This window comes from Podarcis vaucheri (assembly GCF_965113315.1).
Source record: "Podarcis vaucheri genome assembly, chromosome: 4".
NCBI classification, from domain to species: domain Eukaryota; kingdom Metazoa; phylum Chordata; class Lepidosauria; order Squamata; family Lacertidae; genus Podarcis; species Podarcis vaucheri.
Window position 1 is genome coordinate 67,840,617 of NC_138762.1, and position 17,563 is coordinate 67,858,179.

A 17,563-nucleotide genomic window follows, 5' to 3' on the forward strand; every position below is an offset into this window, starting at 1 on the left:
TTAGAGGCACAACACAGTGGGAACTTCCAGCCTTCCAGTCGCTTAATTCAACATTACATAACATTCCCAAATCAGAATGAATACTCAGTAAATAGCCAATGTCATATGACCTCCCTGCATCCTTTGTGCAAACAAATCGGGATGAACGATCAATATATACGCCATATGGAAGTGGCCTCCTTATCAGCAAACTACCATTCACCTGGATCGAATTGCAACAGGCAACCTGTGCATGAAAACTCCTTTGTGAATAGGGATCATCTTTTATGGATAGCTCTGGGAATGACCTAGAGACCTGGATGCTCCACCACTGATTGCACACCAGTTTTGTCCCATTCTGACCCTGAAAAGGAAGCAGGCCAGGCCCTCGACTCCATTCCATGGATGTCTGGGCTGCAGTGACAGCTTTTCCCCACTGGAAAAAAATATTAACAAATTTCTAATGAGGATGTTACTTTTATGTGAAGGACACAAGGATGAATAAGCATTAGCCTAATCTAAGAACGGGATGCGGGTGGCACTGTGGGTTAAACCACAGAGCCTAGGACTTGCTGGTCAGAAGGTCGGCGGTTTGAATCCCTGCGACGGGGTGAGCTCCCGTTGCTCGGTCCCTGCTCCTGCCAACCTAGCAGTTCGAAAGCATGTCAAAGTGCAAGTAGATAAATAGGTACCGCTCTGGCGGGATGGTAAACAGCGTTTCCGTGCGCTGCTCTGGTTCGCCAGAAGCAGGTTTGTCATGTTGGCCACATGACCCAGAAGCTGTACACCGGCTCCCTCAGCCAATAAAGCGAGATGAGCGCAGCAACCCCAGAGTCGGCCATGACTGGACCTAATAGTCAGGGATCCCTTTACCTTTAATCTAAGAATGAATGCTATTAATACAAGATAATCACATCATCCCATATCGCTATTTAAAACAAAGGGAACGTTCCCCTGTTCTGATTAACATTCCTACAGCTGTTTGTTCCCAATGCTTGTTATTGCCCATGCATTTCTTCATGTTGTTCAGCAGTTAAGGCAACTCTTTGGTTCATTCATTTTCATGATCTTAGGCGCATGCTGCTAAGACTTCAGGTGCCAGTTCCGCATGATGTAAAAGTCACAAGTGCTTACGATGTAAGAATGTACCGTAGTCTTGATTCCTTCCAGAGCATTTGGAAGGAATGAACTTTTGATACTGCAGATTAGCGAAAGTCATCAAATAATCTATGCAGTTTGGGAAGCATTTCACCTGTTCTCTGTGTAACCTTAAGATATTGTGACCAAATTTGCATGATAGGTCATGAAATCAAGAAGCAGGTGATTTTGCTTTATGTTTGGCTACAACTGGATGCCATTTTGAATTAAAGGGATGGATACTCCTTATACTCCTGCACTGATTTTTTTGGCTGAGGGATGCTGAGTACAAGACCACTAGCAGCAACTCTTTTATACTAGTGCACCTAGATGTCTCTTATCAGTTGTTTTTGAAACTAAGGCTCCATGCAGAAGTGTGAATTTTATTGGTTACAATGCCAGCACTTCTGTCCCAATTTCTAACATTCCTTTTACACTGCGCTACCCGCTGCAATATGAAACAGTGGCTTTTAAATCAATATACTGCCATATTGCAGTAAATTTTAAATCATGGAGAAGAACTGTATGCTGGGACACTGCCCCAGTTTTTGTCACATGAGCAGCAGTGCTGAGATCATGAAAACTGCGGGAAAGTTACAATGTAAAACTATGATTTTCCAAGTGAATGAGGTTGCAAATGGACTTTTTCTAGAAACAACACAAAAAGGACCGCTTAATTTTTGCTAGTTTTCTAGATCACGGAATATCAGTTTTGCCCCATTAGAGATGAATAACCAGCAAGACCTACACTGTTCTTCAAACCTGAAACATGATTGGATTAAAAAAAAATTGTCTGACACAACTGTATGTTTCACAAGAAAGAAAACACTGCATATGAAAAAGCCATCTAAAGGAACCATTATTAGAGTAACCCTGAGATTATTAATATGGCACTACAGCAGTTATTGTGGACAGCGTAGCTTATATGTGTTTTAACCATATTTTTTCCATTTACCTATACATCTCATTAGCAGCATTCTGCCAAATAGCTACGCTGACATATCATAAAGTAGTGCCTTCCCCAGCCAGTCTCTTTTCTAGGAACGCTGCTCAATCAAACTTAACAGTATTAAGGCAGCAATTTATTTTAAGCAAACGTGCCGTGCGGGGGGAAGGGGCTTGTCAGGAATTCAGCTTCTTTAGTGATTGTACCTATTCTCAAATTTATGGACCACATTAAAAGCTTCCAGAAATTCATTGAAGTCAATGCTACCATCTTTGTTGAAATCAATGCTTCGGGCTAAGCTGTCAATGGATTCATCATCCACATTGATTCTCAGATGCAAGTTGAAGAGCTTCCATGTCTGACGGAACTCATCAACGGAGATAAGACCTAAAAAGAATTGGAAGGAAGGGGTATGTCACTGAAAGTACTGCGCGCGCACACAAACATGAACACACACATAACTGTTGGAGAGTTAATGAAATCTGGAAATGTAAGAAGACTCTGGACTTGAATTTAGGGTGCCTAGGCATCTTATAACAAGCCTTGGCCGCATTTTTTTTGGATAATAAACAGACTACTTCAATTAACTGTTGTGTAGATGTGCCCAAAAGTGTTCACATAGCTGTCCAAACCAAATCACTGTACAGGCCAAGACCAGGGAATGGGAGAGAGTGTGTGTACTTAGCTGTACCAGTCTCAATGGTCAGTACAACCATGAACCAGCCCTCAGAGTACAGAACCAAGATGGTGGCATAAGAAGAAGCAAAACCATAGTCACTTATGGTCTGTAATACTGGAAGAACCACCTATTCCCTGGCTAAATGGTATCCCTGCCTTCTATCTAGAACACGGGTAGGCAACCTAAGGCCCGGGGGCTGGATGCGGCCCAATCGCCTTCTCAATCTGGCCCACGGACAGTCTGGGAATCAGTGTGTTTTTACATGAGAAGAATGTGTCCTTTTATTTAAAATGCATCTCTGGGTTACTTGTGGGGCCTGCCTGGTGTTTTTACATGAGTAGAATGTGTGCTTTTATTTAAAATGCATCTCTGAGTTATTTGTGGGGTATAGGAATTCGCTCATTTCCCCCCTTCAAAATATAGTCCAGCCCCCCACAAGGTCTGAGGGACAGTGGACCGGCCCCCTGCTGAAAAGGTTTGCTGAACACTGATCTAGAGGGACAAATCAGTACATCGGTACACAATACCTAGCTAGGGAGGACAACAAATGTTTCTAGTTTTCAGTCGCCTTGTTCCCACACATATCCACTGCTTATGTTTTCTAATACTGATGAAAATCAAGCAGCTTCTACAAATATCCCTCAAATTTCCCCCCTCCCCCTATCTATGTTTACTTCCAATGCACCACTTTGGGAAACTGGATTTTAACATACCTGAATGATCTTTGTCAATCATATTAAAGATAATCTCCAAATCAGCTTTGTATCTACACAGGGTTTCCACCAAAAATGGCTGGACCTGAAAAATGTTTTATCAGAAATCAGAATACAGTGGTACCTCGGGTTGCAGATGCTTCAGGTTACAGACTCCACTAACCCAGAAACAGAACCTCGGGTTAAGAATCTAAATAGAATTAAGTGCTATTACAAGATCTTATTGTAAAACATCTTAACAAGGCTGTGAAGGTCAGCTGTTTCCTAAACTATCTCACCTCTTTGATGGGTAGCTGGATTTCAAAATTGTCAAAAGATGAAAGGTATTCAACTCTACCATCCTGGTCCAGGTAAACCAGCCGTGAACGTAATGTTCTCCAGGGAAGATCGAGACATAAGACAGACTCCACTGCTGAAGCCCACTCACCAGGAGAAATCTTTCCTGTCAAAAATAAACAAACAAAGAGCATTTTATGGTCAAAAGGAAATGGGTGCATTTCTTATTGAGTCACTACGCTGAGAATAGATTATATGATTGCAGGAGAAGTTCTAGAGTTCTGCACACTCAAATTGCAATGTTAAAACTGTTAATTTAAAATAAATTGCAAAACTCAATGGCTTGGATCCTAACAAGGTAAGGTACAGAAGGCACTTTTTATGTCCTGGACCACAACACCACCTCCCTGAGAACCTTCTCTGGAGCCATATGGGTCTCGCTGAACCACATGGAATGGGACATGGGTGGAGAGAAAAGGCTGCAAACTTTCCTGCCATGAACATCCTTAACCTACCATCTTTGAACCCCAGCCTAATTTTGGCTGATCCCACACATATCCCCATCCCATGTTGCTCAGGGGAGCCTCCATGACTGCCCAGAGAGACTTTCTTGGGATACTTTCCTTCTGTGAAGATCTGAAAGTTAACTTTTTTTAAAAGATGCAAGACAAGAAATGTCTTATCCATCTGAAATGCAAGATGAGGAATTGCAACAGAATTCATTCCATCTGATATGCCTAGATGAACATGATTTGAGATCAAAGCAATCACTTATTTTAAGGACATCAGATTGGAGCCTGCCAGGGGGACGGTTCATAATATTATCTAATTTTTTTTACATCAGAGATGCATAAGATATTAACGAGAAACTTGCTCACTTCAAAAGACCGCACTGTAAACTGAAAAATTAATTCTCTAATACAATTTTTTTTCTTGCATTTGTGTACTGCAAAACACAATTGGGGGGGGGGGAGAGCTCTGATGCCTTTAAGAATTGCCACCTCACTCAAGAGGGTAGCTTAATATCCAAATTTTTCTTGTGTACATGAAAGGGTTCCATTCATGTACACAAGCTGAACATCCTGCAGCTCCCAGGATTAGCAGAGTGGATTCTGGATCTGGCTATGATTGTCCATGTAATTAGACTAAATTGCATATAGAGGGCACCAATCCCTCAGCTGATGGACAGACTTTATTTCACTGATGCCATCTGTGCAATTTCCAGTACTTATCTAAAAGATACCGGTCCCAGAGATTTTTTCTTTTAAAGATGCTTATCTGGAAACTCCAATCACAATTACAAAACCTCTACTATCAGAGACTACTTCCCTTATTTTCTGGCAGCAGATGTTAAAAGTTGGCTACTTGCTAAGAAAAAGTGTGTAGCCAATCAAAAAAAGTGTGTAGCCTTCAAATATATGTCCAAATGTTTCCCACCGACCTTTTTGAACTCCAGTGTGCATCGTTTCCCACTTATTAAACCCCATTTGCTATTTTCTTGCCTGATTAAAAACCTTTAGGAGTTGCTTGGGTTTTCATCATCAGGGCTAGCCCTGACACAACCTTCTTCAGATAGCATTACAGGACGAGGGGGAATAGATGAAGGCAGAAATTGGTGTAAATGAATAGTGTTGGCTTTCAGTGCAGGGGTGGTGGTGTTGAGCATTGTTAGGCTGTACTTCAGATGGCAGAATGTCTTGGGCAGCATTGTCCATTGTCATACATCCTTTGATGTAACCCACCATTCTCAGCTACCTAATTGTCAGTATTGCTGAAATGCAAATCTTTGGAGGGGCCACTAGGGGCGCATCGGAAGATGGCTGACAATAACATCTCTCCAACCCACACGAGGTAATTAGGAGGCTGTGATGGGAGTAAATAGCCTCCCTACCCCCCCCCAAGGTTGTGGGGGGGGCTGCCCTTGCCTGCTGTGCCCTATACCACCCCCAAATTTGTGGGGATGGGGGCACTAGGCAGAAAGCCCTCCCGTGGATCTCGGCGCTCCTGGACGCTGTCTCTGATCCACGCCCCTAGCTGCAGTAACTTCAAAAGAAACAGTTAGGAGGAAGCGAATGCACATATTTCAAGGAAGGAGGGGGAGTAAAGACTGCTAACTGAAGAGATCTCTGAGAAACAAGACGGGTCAGAGGAACAGGAATAAATCATGAGAAGATCACCAAGGCTCGGTATGGCAAAGGGACTGGATGGGGGAGGGGGAAAAACTTTCCTTTATGTGATTAACCAAGAATCCCCCCCCTCAAGTCAGAAATGCCGTTTTAATGACTTAAGCTGTGGATTTATTACTGTGTGGAGAAGATCGTGGAAAGTATAAGAGCTTTGGAATGACGCAGTTAAAAATACCGTTGCCATGTTGGCAAGTTCTGTCGGAAGACTTAAGTCCTCAGAGGGACTTAAGAGTGACAGATTTGTAAGATTAATGATGGAAAGAGCGATGTTATTTATGAAAGCGATGATATATGGAAACCATCTTGATATGAGGATTGGACGAATGGAAAAATTCACACAGGATTATAATTGGTGTTTATCTGCTTAAGGAGATTATCAGAAGAGATCATAAATAAAAAAATAAAAAATATACGAATAAGATGAGATGTGGAAACAGCAAGATAAGACTGGATAGAATTATGAACATTATTTGGACTGATTTGGATATTAACGCAGTAGCAAGAAGATGATCGGAATCCCCCTTTGGAACTTGAAATATGGGTCCCCTCAACAAAAATTTAAAATTTGGCTTTGTAATTCGGAATTTATGTGATGTGATTTTTTTTTTATTTGATTGGTCGGTTAATAAAAGTTATTTTAAAAAAAGAAAGAAATGCAAATCTTTGGGGGGGGGGTGCCCTGCCGCTTATGTCCTTCTCTTACAAACTCTATGCATCTGCTTCCAACCTCTGCTTTCTGTTGATTTGCCTTCTATTTCCCACTGATCCATCATAAATACAGTCATTTACATTACACTGAAATGGAGCAACTGCGAAGTGCTGCTTTCAAATTGTGTTACCTGTATAATTTGGATCATACTGTCTAAAAGCAGCAATCAGTTCCGATTTGTGTGTGTAAATTTTCTCTCGCAAGCACCTCAAAGCAGACAGCTCAATTGCAGTCACCCTACAAGGGAAGAAAGTGATTAGAATGGACAGTTAAAGAATCAAAAAATCTCTCCTGAGCTGTTTAACAGCAACTTAGCATTTACTAACTTCCTCTGTCAACTTTCTTTACTTTGGAAGAGTAGCTCCCAAACCATGAACTACTTTAAAACTGCTGAGGGTCTTGGCAGACCATTTAATGATTTTTCTGCCCATTGTATAAATTGCAATTCCATAGAATTCAGACTGTAATGCAACATAAAAATAAAAGAAGCACTAACAATACAGTTAAAAATAAATTTGACTATTTAATATGATGGATGTGCTGTCTCCCATCTTCAACCACAAATCCACACCAGCTGCCATGAATGAAGCTCAGTGACCACTGGTGGTGGGCCAGAGCATTGGGGACAGTTTTGCATTTTCAGTTCTGTTCATAAATCTTTAAAAACTAATATGTGTGTTCTCCTTATCCTACCTCTGATGAAGAGTCTCTTTGCGTGTAGATTTGCTGACTTGATACTGAACAAAACGAGGGATCAGATCTGGGTTTAGTTTGATGTAAGCACCGCGATTACTTCCCTCTGCATAGTAGTTTGAAGCAGAAAAAATAGTGATAACCTGGTTTTTTAAAAGGAAACAAAAATGCAATTTAAGTAATGAGGATTTCAAGCTTGATCTGGCAAGATTTTAAACAAGTTGTAGACTGAACGAAGCAATATGTGTTAAGTATGACAAAGGCTAATATTGTGAATGAAAGCACCCTTTCCATGGCTGATACTAGGAAACTGAAATGTTCTTTGTATTCGAGATTACATCCAGGGTCATGAGTCTCTTTGTGCAACAACCTTTATCAAAACAAAACAAAACCTTAATTCAAGTACTGGGTACATTGTCTTTCTCTAGGACACTGGAGAAAACAGTCCAGCAGAAACTCCATGTGATAAACATGCACAGCTCATCTACTGAGTTCAAGGGCAAGTTCCACACCTACATTTGTCCTAAACAATTTTATTTATTTATTTATTTGTTATTGTTGTTTAGTCGTGTCTGACTCTTCGTGACTCCATGGACCAGAGCATGCCAGGCACTCCTGTCTTCCACTGCCTCCCACAGTTTGGTCAAACTCATGTTAATAGCTTCAAGGACACTGTCCAACCATCTTGTCCTCTGTCACCCCCTTCTCCTTGTGCCCTCAATCTTTCCCAACATCAGGGTCTTTTCCAGGGAGTCTTCTCTTCTCATGAAGTGGCCAAAGTATTGGAGCCTCAGCTTCAGGATCTGTCCTTCCAGTGAGCTCTCCGGGCTGATTTCCTTAAGAATGGATAGGTTTGATCTTCTTGCAGTCCATGGGACTCTCAAGAGTCTCCTCCAGCACCATAATTCAAAAGCATCAATTCTTCAGCGATCAGCCTTCTTTATGTTCCAAGTACTTACTTACTTACTTAATTTATTTATTTATTTATACATACATACAGATATTCATATACCACTATATCATAAAAAATATCAAAGAGGTTGACAGTAAGATCTATATATAATAAAAATTCAAATCAGATTATTATCAGCTGTTTTGGAAAGATGCATACTGTATTGCCTGCATAAGCCTAGTGGGATAGGAAAGTTCTCAGCTTGCATTTAAAGGCTGAAACACCTGCTGAATGTCTACTGGCCGAGTAGTGCACAAGGCTGGGCCAATGACACTGAAGGGTCTATTATTTTGTGTTGATGCCAAATGAGCCTCACCAACTCAGGGGACAACCAATGACACTCCTGTAGATGATCTCCCAAGCCATTTAATGAAGTATGGATTGGTGCCCATGATTGAGCCATGAAATGGCTCAGTGGAAAATAAGGAGGGAGAGGTGAAGACAAAAATTAGGAGTGGCTGGCAACTCTCAGCACCCTTAAACTACAGGTCCCAGGATTATTTATGGGGAAGTCAAAGTGGTATAAGACTGCCTTCAATGTATACTGCAGATGGGGCCTAGTAGACGACAAAGACTCTGTGCTGATCACAAGTACCACACAGATATGGTTAGTGACTTGTATCTGGCAGACAGAAGCTCCGGCCTTACTCAGAAAAGCCGAGAGACTTACAATAAATGAAGCTGTGAAGACTCTGAAATTTAATCTGTAAATTTCTGGTTACCTTTCCATTATGACTGATCTCATACCCATCCTGCTTGCATTCATGAGACCGGATGAGCATTTTCAAATTATAACGTCTTAGCAACCTGGCAGTAACATCTGGTCCGAAGTAACAACCTCCTCCTCGAAATTTGTTTGGTGTGCATCCATTCTGATGTTTCGGGTCACTCCAGAGAATATCCACCACCTTTCAATAGCAATTAAACAAAATGCTAGTGACCATCCATCGCTGGAGTAACGTAAATAATAAAAAGCAGAGTTTGGCGGGTATCTACAAGGTCATCCCATCACAGTATGTAATGGGACTCCCTCCCCGTCCTCTCCCTAAATCTACTCCAGAAGCTTGGGGGGACTCCTAAGACTGGAAAGTCGCATTGCCCTATTGGAAACCCTTGCTGTGGCAGCACTATGTTGAATAAAACCCTTCGAAAGAAATATGAATCATCGGGATGTAAGGATCCTAACTGGGTTTAGTTCCAAACAATATAATTTTATTGTACTAGTGGTGGTAAAACCTTATGACACTGAATAGGTAAGTTGGTATGGTGGCACAGAATGTTGGCTCACATAAGGAATGTTTGCAGTTCAGTCTCTCTGAGGGAAAGGAAAAGATATCTGTTTGGCTGCAGTTAAACCTCACAAAGTCTTTGGATTTGGGGGAGGTTGCCTGAGGGGGGGCATCAAGACAAACCTGTTTGCTGATCGTATGTCCTAATTTGTTCAAAGGAAGATTAGACAACACTGGAAATTCAATAAACATTCGTTCTAGTTTGTATGTGGGGAGATTAGATGACCTTACATCAAAACAAGGGCCTTTCCCACTACAGTATTTTCCTTATTGCAAAAATTCTGATCTCTTGGGGAAGGCAGTTTGTAGTGCAGCCTGAATTTGCCAACATGTGACTGGATCTCAACAGTGATGGTCAGGAAGTGCCTTGGTATCTGAGAAGGGATTCCAGGTGGCAAGGAAACTAAAGTGCAAGGAGCCCTGAGGCAAGAGAGCTAAAGGAAGTATTCAAATAGGCATTGTATTGCAAAAAGGCAAAGGTAGATGAAAGAGGATTGAGGGTGAGGGCAGGGGGAATACTAAACTCAGACTGTGTTTTATATAAGGGGTGTTCAAATAATCACCCCTCACATGATGAGAGAGGGGAGCACACCTATAGAGTATACCATTGGAGAACCCATTCTGTGAAGGAACTCGGACCCTTATACCCTTTTGATTCAGCCCAACATCATCCTCAAAGCATGAATGGGTGTTCATTTAAGCGCTCACATACTGACTTGACAAACCAGCCATTTTGTTTTGTCTGCAAGCTTCTAGCAACTATAATTTGATATTAAAGTAATTAGCATGCCCATTACATTATCTCAAAAGCTTGTTTCCGAGTTGGTTTGTTTTTAAAATTATTTCTCAAATGTTAACATTTTAATAGCCAATATTTGTGGAGGAGGGGAAAGACTCTTATATACAGCTTTGGCATACTTGCTTCCACTCCTTTGTTGTTAATTCTGAGGATGTGTGCGGTGTGGTAACACTGCCAGGCTTAAGATATTGCACCTCCGGAAGAAGACTAGAACTGCCTCTGCCAGGGAGGTTGCCAAGATGCTCTTTGCCATCAGACACATCCCTACTGTATCGCCTTCTCTTGCTAGGTGCTGATGTGGACCTCGTGGCCTCTTTGAGAGAGATGTCCTGCCCGGAAAGGGACTTCGTGGCCTCCGTCCGGTGGGAACAGGTTTCTACAAGGCTAGCTCCACGTGGCTTACAGACTGTCTCTGCATTTGACTTCACTGGCCTCAGCACAGACTTCAGCTAAAAAGACAAAATGAATGATCACCATTTATTGGTCTAGATCAGCACAGGGATATTGCTGAATTCTGACCATGAAAGTGAAAATATAGTAGCTGATCTACCAGGTATAGGCGAGAAGCAATTCATAAACAAGCGTTGACCACAATGGAGATCTGCACAAAAGGAAATTACCTTAGCCCTGAAAGTGTGTTATCTTTAATGAACTTTGGCCAATGGTCAAGGAGTGGAGCAGCTCACCCGGTGAGGCAGCAATAGTCTCCTGGCAGGGGCACCACTCCCAGTTACTGGAAGGAGGGAAGCAGCAGTGAGACCAGGGTTGCAGGGACAACGATATGAGCACTGGATTTTCTCTGCTGATGCAGCCCAGACCTTCTCTTCACCTTGCCCCTTTTCCGCACCTCCCCAGTAAGTGATAGCAATCTCATTGCTGGGAGGCTATTGCTGCAGCACTGCTTCTCCCCCCAGGCAGTGCCAGTCCTTGGGGCTTCAGAGGTGAAGCACCACTGCCCTCCCAGCTTCCAAATACATTATGTTGCTGGTGTGTACTGGAAGGAGAGGGATAAGGCATGGAGAACTAGGTGCTGTGCAGTGCAGCATGATGGAGCCAAACCACAGCTCTTGCCATTATGTGCCTAGACTAAAAATCACGATTAACCCCTTAAAATATTGTTAAGGTGACTATTAGCCTTAAGGTATGGTCTAGAGAAAGTATGTACTAGGGCCACATAATGGAACAAACTAAGGCATTTTTTTAAAAATCTGTTGTGTGTTGCTAGTTTACTCCTTTAAATTTTCAAAATGCTAATGGCATGTTTACGTAAAAGAGTTAAGATACACAAGGTTAATTCTCATTGATTTCAATAGCATTTGTGTGTTGGTGAGATGGATTGGAACCAAAAAGAGCAGAACTAAATAAAAAGAGTGTCTTGCGAGTTTAACACCTTACCTTGTTTCTCTGAAATAAATTAAGGAAATTCAAATCAGTAGTGTCCGATATCCCTCCGTGTAAAATAAGAACTTTGCTGTCAATTATAGTTGCAAGAGGAAGCCAGCTATAGACATCTTCCAGAAGATGTAAAATTGCTGTTCCGTAGCACTATGAAGTGAAAATAAAGGTAACAATCAGAAGGTCCCTGAAATAATAGCAAATTGATGTGCTTCGTGGGTGGTTTCTCAAAGCCATAAAATAATGAAGTGAAAACTATTTGTAAATCTATGTATGCTTGCCCCATCTCCGAGTCGCCTTGGCCCGCCCCCCAGGTACCCAAGCGGCTAGCTACACCGCTGAGCACATGGGGAAAAATAAAGGGGTTCTTGTGAGTAGGGATGAATGAATCTACCACTTTTGGTTTCTCTCTATTTCTGACTTTTCCATTCTTAAGCTCAATACTCCACATTCATTTTTTAAGTGCTCATGAAAATTCATCATTTTAGTGCAATTTTTTACACATTTGTATGCAATTTTGCATAATATACATATTTTACTTGATATACAAATTTTCCTGTTTTAAGGAATTTTTGCATGTTATATTCACTAATATATGCATGTACACACACACACACTTTACACAATATATGCATTTTTGTACACATTACTTGGCTGGACAACTGTATAGCAAGGGCAAGAACATGTGAATTTTGAAGGATCGCTGAGTTTCAGTTCACATATCATTTCAGAAAATGTAAATTGGGTAAGTTCACCATTAAATGCAAACTGAATTCAGTTTACTCCCCATACTTACTCATGGGTAACACTTAAAACATCTCTGAGTTCAATATTCTTTACAGAACTAAGGTCCATAAAATTAGGTTAGGGCTTTGAAATGCAAGGAATGCAGTCTGTATCACTTAGCTAAAAGATGAGGTTGCTAACCTGATGCCACTACCAAAAGACAGCCAAATATTTACCTGGTACTTCTTCATAACTTCTTTTGTGAAACCATATCTGAAACAAGTTAAAGGTCATTTCAATAGTGGATCGCACTCTCTATGTACCTATATGTAAGAGATAATTCTTTCTTCTACATTATAGATTTATAACAGAGGAGAGATCCATTACCAGAGTACTGTATAGCAAGACAACAGAAATCAGATTTGAATTGTAGGATATTTCTGTTGCATATTTCTGTATCTGCACCCCAGATACAGATTTCCCACTTATTTTATCAGTATGCATCAAGGAACTTTTCCATACTCTGGTACAGTTTTTGTCCAGTGCATGGTCTGAAACAGGGGTGAGCAGATTTCAGGCTTGTGGGATCTACTTTCAGCAGTATAAGACAGAGCCAGGGATGTGGTGGGCGGATTAATTTTGTTGTTGCCATAGTAAATTAACTTAGAGTCCTTGCTGAAATGCTACAGAGATCTACCATTATGTTCCAAACTCCTTCCTTCCCACCTCTTATCTAAAGCAAAAGAAATAACAAATAAGGTTTTCTTTTCCAGTATTTCTGTATATTGAAATGCTGAACCATAAAATAACACAATGCTTCTGCCTTAACTTAAAGATAATGCTGCCACAACCTTCAGATGCCAAGACCATTTCTAAAGAGTAAACGGAGTCCAAATTCTAACCGAAATGCACAATAATTTGATTATTACTTTCCTTTATACTAAGCTACAGTAACATGTGTAGAGAGAGCTCATAGACAGTATCTACTGATCTGAAATCTGAGCAAAAATTACAAGTGCATCTCTCAGTTATCAGATCAACTGTTTCAACTGGAGGCTTTGGGAAGACAAAGTATGTAGATTAGGCGAATGAAAGATAATATATCTAGCTAGCTAGCAGAACAATGGCGATACCTAAGATTCATGATATGGTCCTCATGGTTTCCTCGGTTCAAGTGCAAGTGGTTAGGGTAGACGAGTAGAAAGGCAAACAGGATTATGAGTATTTCTATGGAATTTTTCCCTCTGTCCACAAAATCCCCATTAAAAATGTAGGGGTTTTCCTCTGAAGGAAGTCCATTCTGTAGAAGAAGAAAAATGACAACAACATGTGCAAGTACAACAGATATTAATTATCGCAAAACAAGAGTCGGCCGGTCAACAGGGCAATGCAGAGCTGTAGGTGGCCTCACCTCCTCATTGATGCCAACATCTCTTTTGTAGTACTGCCATATCACATTAGTAGCTGCACCTGTGCCCAGGTGAGCATCAGGTCCTTGGTGACAGACGGAGGACACCAGGGATGGTTTTACTTATGTTCACCTTGAGCTGCCATGTCCGCACAGTTCATAAAACTATTCCTTTTATATTCCTTTTATATGTACCATTTAGGAATTCTTTATTATGCTTGTCCTAACCAATTGTGGAAAACAATGGTTAGATGTGCATCTACCCTATGACCAAGGAGTTCAAGTCAGCATACGTTCTTCTTCCCTGTGTCCCCCAATTTTATCATCACAAGATCCATAGGTTAAGCTAAGAGGGTGAATGGCTGGTACACGGTCGTCCACCCAGTGAGCTGTGCAGCTGTGTGGGCATTTAAACCCTGGTCCAATACTCTAACCAAGCAGTGATGAACCTTTTTGGGTTATACCTCCAGGGCCTGTGGGCCCATGGGTGGTCTGACAAAAAGTGTATGTAGCCACCCCACACACTCCTGCACACACACACAGTCATCAACACACATACAGGGGAGCCTCCCTTCCTCAGCTGATCTGATTTTTCTCCCCCACTCATAAAGTAATTGATCTGATGGCTGGGGAGGGAAGGATTTTGTGTCCACATTTTTGGTGGGAGGGAGGATGTTCTGCTGCTGCCAAAATTAGTAGGAGAAGCCGGAAACATTTGCGCTCTCTCTCTCTCTCTCTCTCTCTCTCTCTGTGTGTGTGTGTACATCTCAGGCCCATGGGCTTGGACGTAGCCACACTGCTCAAACCACTACACCGCAATGGTTCTTTCGGCTCCTCTTCCAATCTCCCATAATGATCATAGACAAATCTGAGGCTGAAAGGAAGGGAATGTTGATGAAGCTGAGCCCTAGTCATGCAACGTATCTAACTCTGTTCCAATTGCTCTGTCCCCTGCCTAGACGTCATATATATCATAAGCCGCCCAGAAGTCCAAGGAGGAGCAGTAGAATGAAATTTTGTCGAATGAATTTTAGCAGGTTCTCAAAATGCCTGCAATCAACGTTTATGTAGCCTGGAAAACTTTTTTTTTTTTTTTTGCAGTGCCAGCTCTTAATACACCTTTACATTTGACATTGCATTTACATTTCAAATGTGAAAATCCAATTTACTTCAAAATACAATATATTATACAGCATGCTTGCTTCCCCTTGCTTTCCTCAAACAGTTCCCTGGCTTTTGCTAATGCCCTTTTCGAGGCTGGGGATGAAATGAAAATCCATAGCAGCAGGCAACGAGAGTGAAGACAGCTTTCCAATGGTGAGTGGAATAGGGGGTTGTTACTGCCACTGCCTCATTAGAGTGCCTTCTGGGTTTGCGCTTAATTAGCTCCCTTTGTCAATCTGCCTTTTAATTCCGCTCCAGGATGTCTATATGCATAGAATCAATTTAACACAGGCTAATTTAGCAACTGGCAATTTAAAATATTACGGGTTTGGGGTTCTTTTTTGAGGAACATGATGGGAAACGGCATCATTTAACAATGATTAGTGCAGTGAATGGAAGTGTCTCCAAACTGCCTACTTTAATTAAGCCAAGGTGTTATTCTTAAGAGAAGCCATTAAAAAGCATTAAAGGCATGTTATCTAGTTTAACTGGCTTCAGACAATGTTAAGGTCATCACTTATGGCCTTTAGCTGTTTCCCACCCACCCTTCCTCATCCCCTCCAAAGGCTTGTACATGGTGCAATTTGAGGAAGCAAAATGAAAGAAATACAAGCCACGCTGTAATCTGAATCTGGGACTATAAACTCTAGTGGGCAGTCCATCAATACACCATGCTTAAAGGGCAGTAGCAATATGATACATATGTTATTATCAGAGAGTTAGGGGAAGTTGTCTTCCCTGAAAGCTCCCAATGGAGATCACGCTACACAGCATGGATAAGGTTAAGCTTCTGTCCCTCATGAACACTTTGAACAACAGATCACTTGAGGCTTGGGGAGATTCCCACCCCTGCTTTGTTTATACTTCACAAAAATCGAAAGGAGTATCGTCGTTGAGGTTTGATACTCTCCAGTCTCCTGCAGATTGTGCCCTTCAATCAACATTCAGTCCTGATTAACTGAATGTGGAGAACGGAAAGATGGCCATAGGCCAAAAATTGATACCACAAAGTGCCGGTGATCTCTCTCTATATTTACACACACAGTTGCTAACGGAATCCAGCAGCATTGAGGCACCGTGAGGAAACAGCAATGCCAAATTTACTTACTTTGTAGAAAATCAGCAAAAGGTCATCAAGCTTTCCATGAAGATCGCCTAGAAAGAACACAAATCGGGCAGGTAGAATATGCAAAACTGGAAGCAAACAGTGATTATTGTTTCCTCCTCCCCTAGGCAGGATTCTAGAGCTCATGCATGTTTAGAACTGTTGTAAAGCAATGGTATGAAGCACTAATTGCATGGTGGTCAACTCCTGAATCCGATTCCCCAGGGGAGCACTTTGCATTCCCTGTGGACCAGCTGCTTAGAGTAGACATTTTGTGAAAATATGCACATATATGTATGAAACCATAATGGGAAACACAGCAGGTGCAACTGGTTATCTGCCCACCCACTGCCCCAAAGCATTGGGAAGCTGTGTTGGAAGCAACAGGGAAGCTAGGAGGAAGCAGCCAAGGCTTAATGGTCCCTCTCAAACTGCTATTTCAAGAACAAGATTATAAAATCCTTTTCACTCTGAGGGCTACATTCCTTGATGGGCGACCTTTCGAGTGCCACATGGAATTGGTGGTCAAGGTCAGAGGCAAAAATGAGGAGAACAACAAATGTAATTTTTAAAATTTTTCTATAGTATACTAGTTAACACCCACACTTGAGTTGTTGGTGACGATGCAAGTGAATCCTAAACACTACACTGCTCTTTTCTAAGCAAATATGACCAGGGTGAGAAAGCTCTCAAAAGGGAGGGGGATCATATTGAAAATGGAAAGGAGTCTTAAAGGAATTTAAAATGGGAAGAAGCTATTTTAGGACTTTAAAACAGAAAGGGGGGGACATTAGCTTCGTAATATGGAACATATTAAGCCCTTTAAGACCAAACCCAACAAATATTACTATGAAATAATTAATTGGATTTGGATTTAGTGGGGTTTAAATGACGCTCATTAAAGGAACTCTCACATATGCAACACATGAACCAGATGAATATTTAATGCCTGTTTCAATGTAGAAAGTTAAAAAGGATTTGACGGAAGTGACATAGATCTCGTTTTGTGGCAATCAACATTTTGGCTCAAACTTCAGTAAAAAAATACACTTTCATCTGCCATTAAGGATGTTTTGAGCATGAAGACTATTATTTGCTTGAAGGACACATCAAAAAATCTCTCAGATGCTCTTTCAATTGTGCAAATGAGGACACCCATTGGAGGATGTATGTACATTGATTATCAAGGCCACACATAAACACACATACGTGTGTGTGTGTGTGTGTAGAAGTCTAAGGATATTTTGTTCTTGCTTACTAAAGCTCATTCAATGGTATAAACCTGTAAATAAAAGATATCTTATCTATTACTGCATTGAATATTTTATTCAATCTTTTATTAAAATTTGGTTTCTCTCTGCACCTGCAGCAGTATAATTAATTTATTTTGTGTGCACGTCTTCTCTT

General features: G+C 41.3%; 1 protein-coding gene across 4 annotated transcripts in view; it reads right to left on the reverse strand.

The window, feature by feature from the left end:
• Positions 1–1,905: 1,905 nt before the first annotated feature.
• Positions 1,906–17,563, reverse strand: part of PPEF1 (protein phosphatase with EF-hand domain 1) — a 32,759-nt gene continuing 17,101 nt past the window's right edge. For all 4 annotated transcript variants that reach the window (XM_082221638.1, XM_082221637.1, XM_082221640.1 and 1 more), the window contains 11 exons: positions 16,160–16,206; positions 13,613–13,779; positions 12,716–12,752; positions 11,754–11,903; positions 10,478–10,807; positions 8,993–9,178; positions 7,319–7,461; positions 6,756–6,862; positions 3,733–3,896; positions 3,455–3,539; positions 1,906–2,449 (listed from right to left, as the gene is read on the reverse strand). In XM_082221638.1, coding sequence (XP_082077764.1) covers positions 2,256–2,449; positions 3,455–3,539; positions 3,733–3,896; positions 6,756–6,862; positions 7,319–7,461; positions 8,993–9,178; positions 10,478–10,807; positions 11,754–11,903; positions 12,716–12,752; positions 13,613–13,779; positions 16,160–16,206 — 1,610 coding nt within the window. In that variant the 3' untranslated portion in view covers positions 1,906–2,255. The remainder of the gene's footprint in view (positions 2,450–3,454; positions 3,540–3,732; positions 3,897–6,755; positions 6,863–7,318; positions 7,462–8,992; positions 9,179–10,477; positions 10,808–11,753; positions 11,904–12,715; positions 12,753–13,612; positions 13,780–16,159; positions 16,207–17,563) is intronic.